At 40.2% G+C, this 14,028-nt stretch overlaps 1 protein-coding gene across 1 annotated transcript in view; it reads right to left on the reverse strand.

Annotated features, from left to right (window-relative positions):
- The window catches only part of PITPNM3 (PITPNM family member 3), a 361,048-nt gene that overhangs the window by 104,560 nt on the left and 242,460 nt on the right, over positions 1–14,028 (reverse strand). Inside the window, exons 5-6 of the mRNA XM_054008467.1 lie at positions 9,875–9,951; positions 3,393–3,628 (exon numbers count right to left, since the gene is read on the reverse strand). Of these exons, the coding sequence (XP_053864442.1) occupies positions 3,393–3,628; positions 9,875–9,951 (313 nt within the window). The remainder of the gene's footprint in view (positions 1–3,392; positions 3,629–9,874; positions 9,952–14,028) is intronic.

Below are 14,028 nucleotides of genomic sequence, written 5' to 3' on the forward strand. Positions count from 1 at the left end.
TCTAGTTAGCAGCTTAAAGTTATGAAGATTGGTTTTTGCTTTAACAGTGCAGTAAATATTAAACTAAGCCTGTCTCTGAGGTGTAATTGCTGACTATCATCTCACTGAAAGTTGCATTTAATTTTTCATGGTGACTTGTTTTTCTTCTGAAATATTATGCGTATGTTTTATAGCACAATGATTTTCACTGCACAGAAGAATTCCCACCAGAAATCTCAGAAAGCTACTGGCTTTAACGACAATATGATCTGATAGATTAATTGTACAAACCAGGCATAATATATTGCCCTGAAGAAAGATGGGCAGGAACTAAACTATCTTTGTGAAAGATTCTTTTAAAAAAAAAATACAAACTAATGTTTTATTTCAGTCACTTTATAAACTGAAAGCACTGTCATTGCTAACTATACAAAGTAATGTGGTTCTCCTTTAGAACAGGGCCTCAGACTGGACCTAGCAGCTAGAAATGTAAGGAAGTAGCAAAATGCTCTCTGCTTTACACCCAATCTTTAAAATGGACACTACTTTGTCATGCAGTGTCCACAAACAATTTGTGTTCGTGCATAGTTTACATTGACAGATGACTGTGTGGCATACTTCCAAGGATGGAGTTGAGCTAAAAATTATCTATTTTTAAGACCCAAGTTTCCTAATCTATGTTACTAACAACATTTGGTTAACAAAACTGATTTTTAAAAGAACAAAATTGCTTTTCTCTACTGGGGCTTTTTGTTTATCTTTTGTGTTTTTCTCAACATAAACAAAGAAAAAAGAACCTCAAAGTGACTAGATACAAAAGTATCTATCTATCCATCATTCCCTGGAGCAGAGATAACCTAATTCCTAAGGGCTGCTTTAAACTTCTCTAGTTGCAGCAATCATGCTAGCCTCTCCTTGACATGCCCATTCCCCTTATCACCTCCAACACGCCCCCCTACGCAGAGGGCACAACAAACAGATGGCCAGGCAGCACAACAGCCACCCATGAGACCAAGACTCCAACCCACACATTGTTGCATAGCAAAGCCATTTTAACATGTTTGGAATGGAGTTTTGCAAAGCAGTTAGGCATTCCCGCTGGTGAAAGAAATAAACCAGCTCAAGATTCCAGCATACTGTGCTCATGTCCACAATATTTGAATACCATAATGCTGTGTCAGTGGAAGCTTTACTACCTTGTTGTTGCTGTTTAGTCCATTCTAGTTCAATGAATTCATGAGAGCTATGGGCCGGATACAGTATCCATTGAAATCAGCGTGAGTCTTTTGCTATTATTCTCAACAAGTGTTGGATTAGGCTTTACGTGCATTCCGTTAACTAAAAATAGTCTAGGAAAGAACATCCTTCATTTCAGCACACTAATTTCTTTCACAACAAGGAAATAATCCACTGAAAAAGTCTAAACCCTCCTGGGCTGTGGTATTTCCCTCATACCACTCAATCAGGACTACACCCAAACAAGGAAGAAGTAGAGATCAAAAGCAAATGTTTGTTCTATAAACAATTAAGTGACTTTATAATCTATTCCCATTATATTCAAAGATTAACTTTATTGGTCTAAAAGTTGAGCTTCATATTCATAATCAGGTATCAGAAACCACTTATTGCAGATTCATAGCTATATAGACCAAGAATTGATCAACATGAGAGGCACCCTCTCTAATATAAATACAGGCCCCAAGCACCATATTCATTTATATCCTCTAGCAAGAGCATCTGTTAAGAAAGAAAAATCCATCAGACCCAATATATCTCTCATGCTACCAAATCCTCCCTTGTAAGGCCAGTATCTTCATCATCCAAAGTCAATAGGTGTTCTAAAAAGCATCTTAATAGCTCATTCAAACCCTTGCTTTATCTTGCCATCTCTTAAGTTAATTATGATAAATGAATGCTGTACTGCAAAACACTATAGCATTTTGAGGTTACATTAACTGCCATTAGCAGGCGAATAAACACTATAATGCTTTCGTGTTTCAGTTGTGTTACACAGTTGAAAAAAAGTTCAGATTTAAATTCTTCCCAGCAACAAGACTGATCACAAGCCACTAATACGTGTTAAAGGCTTTCTCCTTCCTGCTTTTCCAGTGCTAAGGAGAGTTCATCAAAGCTAATCATAATTTCTGTTTTAACTCCTCAGAATTCTCTTTCCACTTTATTCCTAAACCAATTTAAGCAATAAACCATCTTAGTTGTTTAAACAATTAAAATTATCTACCAAATTCTTCTATAGTGTCCAGCACTGCAGCATCTAAACAACGAGCATGCAAGGTTAGATTTGTCAATGCCAGTTGGGACACTGGCATGCAGATCTAGCTGTCATAGCTTTTAAAGCAAGAAAAACGGTGACTGTGCATTATTCACAGCAGTTGTCAGATATTAGAGAAAAGGAACATCAATGCTCATCCAGCCTGTTTTCTTCCCCACTTATGGGATATGGGAGTTTATTTTTAAAAGCAATTTGTACATCTTAAATTTCTTTTAAGTGTCAAAGGATGTATGGGTAACATTATATTTCTCGACATAGATGCCGGGTAAACATTTTTTTACTGATATTGTTGACCATAAGATACATTTTCAAAACCAAGGGATTTAGGCGCACAATACCTGTTAAAAGTCAATGGTATTTGTGCACCTTAATTGCCTACGTGATTTCAAAAATCTCCCATGCCCACACTGATAGATATTACAGCTACAGAGCAGTGACATGGATTTGGAGTTACTTTTTGAGCCTCCTTAAGCAATGACTTCAGGATTGGGCTCCCTGGTTCTGAAACTGATCATGATGTAATCCACACTCAAGTCTAAACACAGCAAGCAATAATCCATTGTTCACATCATAACTACTAGTCACACTGTATGAGCTGAATCCCAGTTTAAATCCCCAGAAGCTGAACAACTATTGAGGGTGGGAGCTGGGGACACATCAGTCATTGGAATTAACTTGCCAACCCAATGTAAGATGGATGTGGGAAGCCAAAGAGTGAGGAGACAACGTATGTTAGGGTGTACCTAACGGTACCTGCACATCACAGCCCACTACTAGCGCCAAGGACCTGACCAACTTCTTGAGCCAGCAGCACGCCCCCTTCCCCTGGGAGCCACAGTATTTCGGCACCAGTGGAAAGCCCAGCACAAAGCTGCAGTCACCATTGAGTGCTGAATGGGAAGGCAGAGTCATCTTATAACCCTCTTTTCTACTGCTGCATCCATCCAGAAAAGGACAGGACCATGTCCTTACTAATTAAATGGGCAAGAGGGTAAGGAGGACTTGCAGTATTCCATGCCGGGCCAATGAAAGCACTATAACCATATAAAAAAGCTTGTGAATAGCCTAGACCTCGGAGGGCCACACTTTGCAAAGCTGTGCCTTAGAATGCAAATTAACTTACTTGGAAACAAGAGAGAAAGCCTCCAAACAGATGGCTGGGCAGTGGACAAGCCTGATTAAGATGTGGCCCAGTGCAGCAGGGAAATGGGCTCGGGTCACCTTCTCAAACACGGAACTGAAGGTGTTGATGTCAGCCATCTTGCAGTTCTGGTCCCCTCCTCCTGTATCTAAGATGTTGCCCCCGTGTAGGACAAGAATAAGGACGTGAGTTTTACAGTTCCTGTGCTGAGCTCCTTCCTGAAGAAAAGAAATAGTCATTTGAATAGGCTTTTGTTACAACAGGCTTTGCAAGAGCAATGTTGGTGCACTTGGTGTCAACCTCCATAGACAATTAGTGATGTATTTTCAGGCTTGGAGTGATCTTTTGTATATTTTACTTGGAAAAAAATCAATTTCATTCAAGTATCTCCGAGTTAGATACAGCACACTACACTCTAGCGTAGAAGCTTTTATGCCTGAGGCTTAGATGTAGAAGTCAGATCCAAAGAAGATTATGAATGGTTTTATGCACAACAAATGCTATTGGCAGTATATCCAGACGGGAAGATGTCCAAAATCTTGAGGCAGCCTAAATGTCTAGTATCAGGAGCTAAACTAATCTCATTTTGTTGTATTTGTCAGAAAGGTTTAAACTGAAATCCTCACATTTTTCTAGAGAAGAAAAATAATTCTGTGTCAACAACACTCTACGTCAGCAGCGGTTAGAGGGCAGCATTTCTCAACTTTTTTAGGTCGGGGACCTCTTGTTCAAAGTCAAAAACATTCATGACACACTTCCATTTACTGGAAAGGAATGAAAAATGTATCAGTGAAACAGTGATAGACCTATATGTTGACGTGTCTGCTTTGAGAAGTTGACAGAGAATGCTTTACCTTAGAACATAAGAATGGCCATGCTGGGTCAGACCAAAGGTCCATCTAGCCCAGTATCCTGTCTTCCGACAGTGGCCAGTGCCAGGTGCCCCAGAGGGAATGAACAGCCAACAGGTAATCATCAAGTGATCCATCCCATCACCCATTCTTAGCTTCTGGCAAACAGAGACTAGGGACACCATCATCATCCCTACCCATCCTGGCTAACAGCCATTGATGGACCTATCCTCCATGAACTTATCTAGTTCTTTTTTTTAATCCTGTTATAGTCTTGGCCTTCACAACATCCTCTGGCAAGGAGTTCCACAGGTTGACTGTGCATTGTGTGAAAAAAAATACTTCCTTTTGTTTGTTTTAAACCTGCTGCCCATTAATTTAATTTGGTGACCCCAGTTCTTGTATTATGAGAAGGACTAAATAACACTTCCTTATTTATTTTCTCCACACCAGGCATGATTTTATAGATCTCTATCATGTTCACTCTTAGTCGTCTCTTTTCCAAGCTGAAATGTCCCAGTCTTACTAATCTCTCCACATATGGCAGCTGTTCCATATCCCTAATAATTTTGTTGCCCTTTTCTGAACCTATTCCAATTCCAATTAGGGCTATCGATTAATCGCAGTTAACTCACATGATTAACTCAAAAAAAATTAATTGTGATTAATCACAGTTTTAATCGCACTGCTAAACAATAAAATACCAATTGAAATTTATTAAATATTCTTGGATGGTTTTTCTACATTTTCAAATATATTTATTTCAACTACAACACAGAATACAAAGTGTGCAGTGCTCACTTTGTATTATTTTTATTACAAATATTTGCACTGTAAAAATGATAAAGAAATAGTATTTTTCAATTCACCTCATACAAGTACTGTAGTGCAATCTCTATCGTGAAAGTGCAATTTACAAATGTAGATTTTTGTTACATAACTGTATTCAAAAACAAAACAATGTAAAACTTTACAGCCTACAGGTCCACTCAGTCCTACTTCTTGTTCAGCCAATCGCTAAAAGAAATAAGTTTGTTTTCATTTAAGGGAGATAATGCTGTCCGCTTCTTATTTACGTCAACTGAAAGTGAGAACAGGCATTTGCATGGCACTTTTGTAACCAGCATTGCAAGGTATTTACATGCCAGATATACTGAACATTTGTATGCCCCTTCATGCTTCGGCCACCATTCCAGAGGACATGCTTCCATGCTGATGACACTCATTAAAAAAAAAAATGCATTAATTAAATTTGTGACTGAAATCCTTGGGGGAGAATTGTATGTCTCCTGCTGTTTTACCCGCATTCTGCCATATATATCATGTTATAACAGTCTCTGATGATGACCCAGGACATGTTTATTTGAAGAACACTTTCACTGCAGATTTGACAAAATGCAAAGAAGGTACCAATGTGAGATTTCTAAAGATAGCTACAGCACTCGACCCAAGGTCAGAATCTGAAGTGCTGTCCAAAATCCGGGAGGGATGAGGTGTAGCGCATCTTTCAAAAGTCTTAAAAGTGCAACATCGGATGCAGAAATTACAGAACCAGAACCACCATAAAGGAAAATCAACCTTCTGCTGGTGGCATCTGACTCAGATGTTAAAAATGAACATGCATCGGTCCACACTGCTTTGGATCGTTATCTAGCAGAACCAGTCATCAGCATGGATGCACGTCCTCTGGAATGGTGGCTGAATCATGAAGGGACATATGGGTGTCTAGCTGGTGAGTCTTGCCCACATGCTCAGGGTTTAGCTGATCGCCATATTTGGGGTCGGGAAGGAATTTTCCTCCAGGGCAGATTGGCAGAGGCCCTAGGAGTTTTTCGCCTTCATCTGCAGTGTGGGGCACGGGTCACTTGCTGGAGGATTCTCTGCACTTTGAAGTCTTTAAACCATGATTTAAGGACTTCAACAGCTCAGACATAGGTTAGGGATTTATTACAGGAGTGGGTGGGTGAGATTCTGTGGCCTGCGTTGTGCAGGAGGTCAGACAGGACCAGGGATTGGCAACCTTTGGCACACGATCTGCCAGGGTAAGCCCCCTGGCAGGCCGGGTCAGTTTGTTTACTTGCCGTGTCTGCAGGTTCGGCTGGTCACGGCTTGCACCGGCCATGGTTCACTGTCCCAGGCCAATGGGGGCAGCGGGAAGCGGTGGCCAGGACATCCCTCGGCCCGTGCCACTTTCCACAGCCCCCTTTGGCTTGGGACAGCAAACCGCGGCCAGTGGGAGCCACGATCGGCTGGACCTGCGGATACGGCAAATAAACAAACCAGCCCGGCCCGCCAGGGCGCTTACCCTGGTGGGTCATGTGCCAAATGTTGCCGATCCCTGGACTAGACGATCATAATGGTCCCTTCTGACCTTAAAGTCTATGACTCTATATGCTAAAGATTCATATCTGGCACGTAAATATGTTGCAATGCCGGCTATAATAGTGACATACGAACGCCCATTCTCTCTTTCAGGTGACATTGTAAACAAGAAGTGGGCAGCATTATCTCCTGCAAATGTAAACAAACTTGTTTGTCTGAACAATTGGCTGTACAAGTAGTAGGACTGAGTGGACTTTCTAGGCTCTAAAGTTCTACATTGTTTTGTTTTTTAATGCCATGTCTTTTTACATAATTCTACACTTGTAAGTTCAAATTTCATGATAAAGGGATTGCACTTCAGTACTTGTATTAGGTGAATTGAAAAATACGATTTCTTTTGTTTTTTACAATGCAAATATTTATAATCAAAAATAAATATAAAGTGAGCACTGTACACTGTGTTGTAACTGAAATCAAAATATTTGAAAATGTAGAAAACATCCAAAAATATTTAAATAAATTGTTTTCTATTGTTAACAGTATGATTAATCACGATTAATTTTTTTAATCTCTTGACAACCCTAATTCCAATATATCTTTATTGAGATGGGGTGACCACATCTGCATGCAGTATTCAAGATGTGGGAATATCATGGATTTATATAGAGGCAATATGGTATTTTCTGTCCTTTCTATTCCTTTCTTAATGATTCCCAACATTCTGTTTGCTTTTTTGACTGCCACTGCACATTGAGTGGATGTTTTCAGAGAACTATCCACAATGACTCCAAGATCTCTTTTTTGAGTGTTAACAGCTAATTTAGACCCCAGCGTTTTATATGTACAGTTGGGATTATGTTTTCCCATGTGCATTACCTTGCATTCATCAACACTGAATTTCATCCACCATTTTGTTGCCCAGTCACCCAGTTTTGTGAGATCTTTTTGTAGCTCTTTGCAGTATGCCTGGGATTTAACTATCTTGAGTAGTTTTGTATCGTCTGCAAATTTTACCACCTTACTGTTTACCCCTTTTTCCATATCACTTATGAATATATTGAATAGGACTGGTCCCAATACAGACCCCTGAGGGACACCACTATTTACCGCTCTCCATTCTGAAAACTGACCATTTCTTCCTACACTTTGTTTCCTATCCTTTAACCAGTTACCGATCCATGAGAGGACCTTCCCTCTTATCACATGACAGCTTACTTTGCTTAAGAGCCTTTGGTGAGGGACCTTGTCAAAGGCTTTCTGAAAATCTAAATACACTATATCCTCCTTGTCCACATGCTTGTTGACCCCCTCAAAGAATTCTAGTAGATTAGTGAGGCATGATTTCCCTTTACAAAAACCACGTTGACTCTTCCCCAACAAATTATGTTCATCTATATGTCTGACAATTTTATTATTTACTATTGTTTCAATCAGTTTGCCCAGTACTGAAGTCAGGCTTATCGGCTTGTAATTGCCGAGATCACCTCTACTAAATGGAGTACATTATATTTTTTAAAAAGAAATGAGATCTTAGTAATGACAAACCCACTAAATGCTCTGCTGCAGAATCTTCACTGAGAAGTAGAGCAATTACTACTATGTTTGTCGTAAGAATTTGCTGATCACCCAGGTCAGTAAGGACAGAAAGTCACCGTCATCAGATGAAATATGGGAAGTGAGTTAATGGACTCAGTCCCGTTCCTATTATTACAAAAGCAACTTACAAATCGATTTAAACTAGCATACTTCTTGGCAGCCTCAACCAATGAATGAACTGCGTCTCAGAATGAACTGCATTCACACCTAGAGGTAGGTGGTCCTTCTAAGCTTACAGAGAGACAACAAAAACACACTGAAGTCAGTGGAACGACTGACTTCAATGAGCTTTGGGTCAGGCTGGGTAAGAGTAGGAAAGTTTGCACTGCTGATGCCTGTACTGTAACTACTGTGTGGACAGATAGACCCTGGCTAGCTAAAAACTTCTAGAGAGAGTTGTTCATTTGCTCAGTTTCTGTTCTTTCTTCTAGAAACCAAATTTATGTTCTATTACTGCTACTGAGACTTTTACTAAATCTGCATTTCAACACAGGTCTTTACATTGTGGCACTAAATGGACTTGGCAATCTCTCTTTGGAAAATGTGCCTGTTTTTCAGCCAAGCTTACAGTTGATGTGGCAACACCCATTTTTTCATGTTCTCTGTTTATATATTTTCCACTGCATGCATCCGATGACGTGGGTTTTAGCCCACGAAAGCTTATGCTCAAATAAATTTGTTGGTCTCTAAGGTGCCACAAGTACTCCTCGTTCTTTTTAATGATTTCCAGTGACTGCACGTGCACCTATTAGACGGGAGAAAGGATGCACTGGGCCATCAAAAGCACTTATAACTCCATCAATACGTTCTCAGCGCTCAGACAATTTGGAACTTTGGGGCAGGTTTGGACAAAGTGCTTTGAAAATAGAATTCTCTAGATGGGGTCATGGTCATAGAGTGATGAGCTGTTGCAATTAGAGTTACAAGGGGCTAGATTCTGATACTTGATTTTGCAAGCAGACCCGATATCAGCAAGGCCACTCGTAGAATAAAGAGCTACCTAGTATTAAGTAGAGGTTGCAGAGTTTGATCCAGGTACTGCTCAACACACTGATGCTGTTATACTCTGATTTTTTACTCCCAAAATTCATCTTGATATAAAAACAGCATTATATCACCTTGACAAAGTCTTAACTGACCTAAGGACCTGCCTGCATGAGAGACTCCCTCCCCCCATTCGATTGTGTCATAGCTGCAAGAGCAGAAGCATGTTCTCTGGACCACCTTGGTTTACAAGACCATCTGGCAGGACATTTTCCAGGAGGGTCCCTCACCTTTGACACTCACTCCCTTTTGTCCCCAAATGACCTGGACACGTTGACCTTCATGGCATGCTGCAAAGCAGACAGACTTTTGAGGAAGAAAGTGTGACATGTGTCGATGTTTGTGGGAAAGATTGATTTTAGTTGGTATAGTAAGTTGTGGGGATGGGTACAGGTGGCTCCATTTGCAGATACTGATGGATTTTATATTTGTGCCAAAAGCACCTAGAGGGTGTGGAGAGGCAATTGTTAGTGAACGTATAAAGTGTAACAAATAAATAAAATAGCTGTAATAGAATATAGTTCTCAGGAACATTAAGATAAAAGTAAGAGGTAACTGGGCTAGTTAGACTTTTGTAATCAACACTTATTTCTGCATCTAGTCTTCAGATTCAGGAAATCAACAAAGCTATATTGCAGGAAAGCATCTCACCTCATTGTCCTCATGTATTTCAATGCTGCCTTGTGCAGGGAATCTTTGTTTTCTCAAAGACGCTCTATATAATTCACCTGCAAGGGAGAAAAATAAAAGAAACTTAACACTTTAGCATTTGGCTAACTGATTGTCTAAAGAGATCTGTAGAGATGAGTCACTAAGGGCTTGTCTACAAGTTAATTCAGACTGAAGTTAATTCCAAGTTAATTCAGATTTAAAGTGCAGTAGCTATTCCTGAATAGCTCCATGTATAGACAAGACATTTAGTCTGGTTTTAATTTTGAAACATTCCTGTTGGGAAACCTGTGATCAGCCAGAAGCATGGACTAGATGTCTTGCAGTTCCACATCCAACAGAATCTTTCATTCTTATAAGAATGCTTAGCTCTTATACAGGGCATGATCTAACACACTCTGAAGTCAGAGAGAAAGGATGGTCTTTTGGTTAAGGCACTGGACTGGGACTCAGAGAGCTGAGTTTGGTTCCTGGCTGTGCCATAGATTTCAGAGATGCCAAGGCTGGAATGGACCACTGTAATCACGTAAACTGATCTCATTTGTAACACAGGCCATATAACATCCCCACAATAATTCCTAAATAAGAGCTTTTAGAACTGCCAATCTTGATTTAAAAATGTTCAATGTTGTAGAATCCTCCATGACCCTTGGTAAGTTGTTCTAATGGTTCATTACTCTCACTATTAAAAATGTACACTTTATTTTCAGTTTGAATTCGTCTAGCTTTAATTTCTAGCCATTGGATTGTTTTATACTTTTCTCTGCTAGACTGAAGAGCCCATTAGACCTCCTGTTTGACCTTGGGCAAGTCGCGTAATCTTTCTGTGCCTCAGTTTCCCATGTATTATTACTGCCTTTCTCCCACCTTGTATGTCTCGTCAATTCAGCTTGTAAGCTTCATAGGGCAAGGACTGTCTCTCATTGTGCGTTTCTATAGCACCTAGCCCAATAGGGCCCTGAATTCTGTTGGAGAACTACCTAGACACTACTGTGTTGTAAATAATAATAATAATGAGAAGCCTCTCTGCTGGCTTCAGATGAAGGCCATAGTGCCATTAACTTCAACAAGCACAGATTATTGATAGCAACCATGCCATGTTTTATAGAAGATGGTTTCTCTCATGTCTTATTTAACCTACAGGGGTAAAGACAATTATTTATACTAAAAGCACTTGTCACATTTGTGAGCAAAGGGGTTGAGGTCTGGATACAGCATCCCTGGAATATTTGTTCCCCTAATTTGCATAAATATACAGCTTTAACACTCACTACGCAACAAACAACAGAAGAGCAGTGAATCCAGTTATAGTCTAGTCTCAGAGTTAGATATAAAAAACCATTCAATCACAAAGGGGAAACCAACAATTTAATGTACTTTTTGACAGGGACACACATTATATAAATGTATCTGAATGTGATTAGGAGCCTAGAGGTTTAATAATAGATATTTAGCTAAATGCTTATTCACCATCCAATTTATAAAAAAAGTGAAATTGAAGAGTTTTCCGGTTTGTTTTCAATGTAAACCTTCATGCTTCAGGGCATAAACCAATCATTAACTTGCTGTGGTCAGGAAGAAACTTCCCTTGTGGCAAGTTATTCCATAAATGTCCATTACTGGATTTCTTGTAGTTTCCTCTACATACTTTCTGCTTTCAAAGAGAGAAAACACTAGATGGACCATTGTGTGATCTTACACAGCAACACTTTTGTTCATACATTCCACAAGTGACAGACCAGTAAGCAAGCTGCATTATGCAATATATCCTCCATCCATGCCTTAATGACCGTGTCTGCTGCAGATGTGCTGAAATTATTATTGAAATGGTGCTTTTGCAGCAAAGTTGCACTATTTCTGTTCTCAGAAATGAAGGGACGAAACTTGTAAATCTCCATGATCAAAACAGATTATCAGACAATGTAAACTGGCAGTATTAGATGGGTCTCCTGTAATGATCCTGTCATCCATCTCTACTGTAGCCAGGTAGATGATGACATTGGTATGTGTAAATCTATATTTAATCCTCATTTTCCCCCCTCCGTAATAGAGGAAATCCTTGCTAATCATGTGCAAATCATTTTCTTTCTTAGCTTAATAAAACCCTTCAGGTTGGGAAACAGATCTCAGAAGCTACATTAACAGACCCTGTGCTTTAATCAAATGAATTGAGAGTACAAAAGTCTATAGAAATGGGGTTTTCTACATATTATTGACTGAACCTAAATTTAAATCTGCTCAACTTTCCATTTTTAGAGGAGCCCCAAATGCATGTTCTAAAAGGAAAGGAACCTATCTATTTTGGTGGTCAGGCAAACAGGACACAAATCTGCAGACGCCCTATGGTTTCACATCATGGATTGGAGAAACTGTTTGCACTGTCCCCATGGCTAACGAAAGGGTGAGATTCTCGAGTCTGAACATTTTGGGGTGGATGTGGCGGGAGACAACCAGATTTTGAAGCCTTGCTGAGGAAGAGAGAAAAAAATCTCACACACTGCTCAGAGCGTCAAGAAATGTCTTTCCATCTAGCAACCACAATGGAAGGAGGAAAAGGAGAGAAAAAAGAGAGACAAATATAAACCAAGGGCCTCAATGACTATTGCATTCATCCTTGCCTCCTGAAGGGCCCACAGCTGGCTCTATCACAAACAGGTTGCCTGGGTAGCAATATATTAAGGATGGCAGAACATTTGTGACAGTGATGATAGGTGGACATGAATGGGTCTGTACTGGTAAGTCTAGGGGAAACAAACCCCTCAAGCCCATGTGAAAAGAGAGTGTCTCACATTAAGAATTCCTTCCTCATGAGCAAACCCAGTAAGGATAAATGGAGTATCACATTGTCCATTTTGGGGGCTGCTTTCTGCACTATTCTTAAAAGTAGATCTGCCAAGGCGCTCTCTGGTCTCCACACACAGCGTTCAGCACCTTTTCTCTAGCTATGTGTGTTGGTTACCTAGGAAACAGTTGTCGGATGGGATCTGATTAGCTCTGTTGTCAGCTTGATTGTCACATTTATACCTGGGGCCAACCACCTGCTGACATTAAGGGGCACTCCACCCTACTGTGTTTTAGGGCAGTTAGGAGACATCTGCATCAGAAGTGATCAGTCCAGCTTTGTGCAGAAAAGATCCACCTGTTCCGATCCTGCCCCCCGCACACACACAGAGTGGAATCGCAGATCCTTTCCCCCCTGCCTTGCAAGCTTGGGATAAAACTGCAGAGAGCAACTAGCCAGAGACTTCAGCTGTTAAGGTGCAGCTGCAGAAGTAGCCAAAGCAAGGACCTTCAGACACTCCGAACTCTTTCCGTGGTTCTGACTAGACTTTCTCTGCCCTGTGCTGATTGCCTGTTTGCTCCAACTGAAAGAAGGAAAAGAAACTGCACCCATTTCTTAAAGTACTTTGGAGAGCAAATCATTAAAATTATCTTGACCCACTGTTGTCTCTACCTGGTCAATTCTACTGACTGTTTGACCCGACATTAATATGCTGGGATGTACTATATTGGTTTCTATTGCAAGGCAGACAGTTCTCCTAAAAGCATCCAGGGATCATCATACCCTAAAAGTCCATTTTATGTCCATATTTGCTATTATGTTCTTAGAGCTTCCAACAAAGGGAACTTCTGAAGTTATTAAAACAGCACATTAACTTTACCTAACAAAATTTTGTTGAAAGCCATTTAAAAGCAGTTAGAGGACAGAAATTAAGGTCTCATAGTATTCCTTGTAGAATTTAAAGAGCTTGTAAGGTGGTACCTTTTTCATTAGCAAAGAGTGAAGCTGAATGCAGGTCAAGTTGAACAAGTGGTGTGAATAACAGTCCCTTCAGGGAACATGGACCCACTCACTTCACTGATCATGATACACTGATCCACTCCACTGATCATGATACATCTTCCCTATTTTAATATAAACATTACTAACAAATAATTGATGCCCAGACCCCCACCCAATCTCCCTTCAGCCAGAGTCTGCCAGCACAGTCAAGTTGGGATCTCATCATTACCACAGACTCAAGAGGTTACAGAGTCTTTGAGACAGTTCAGTCTCTTCAAGAGGCCGTCACATCAGGAGGGACCCATTTCTGTCTCTGAACCTAGAAAATGATCTGATACAGCCCCTTCTCCTG

The sequence above is a fragment of the Malaclemys terrapin genome, chromosome 18 (assembly GCF_027887155.1).
Source record: "Malaclemys terrapin pileata isolate rMalTer1 chromosome 18, rMalTer1.hap1, whole genome shotgun sequence".
NCBI classification, from domain to species: Eukaryota; Metazoa; Chordata; order Testudines; family Emydidae; genus Malaclemys; species Malaclemys terrapin.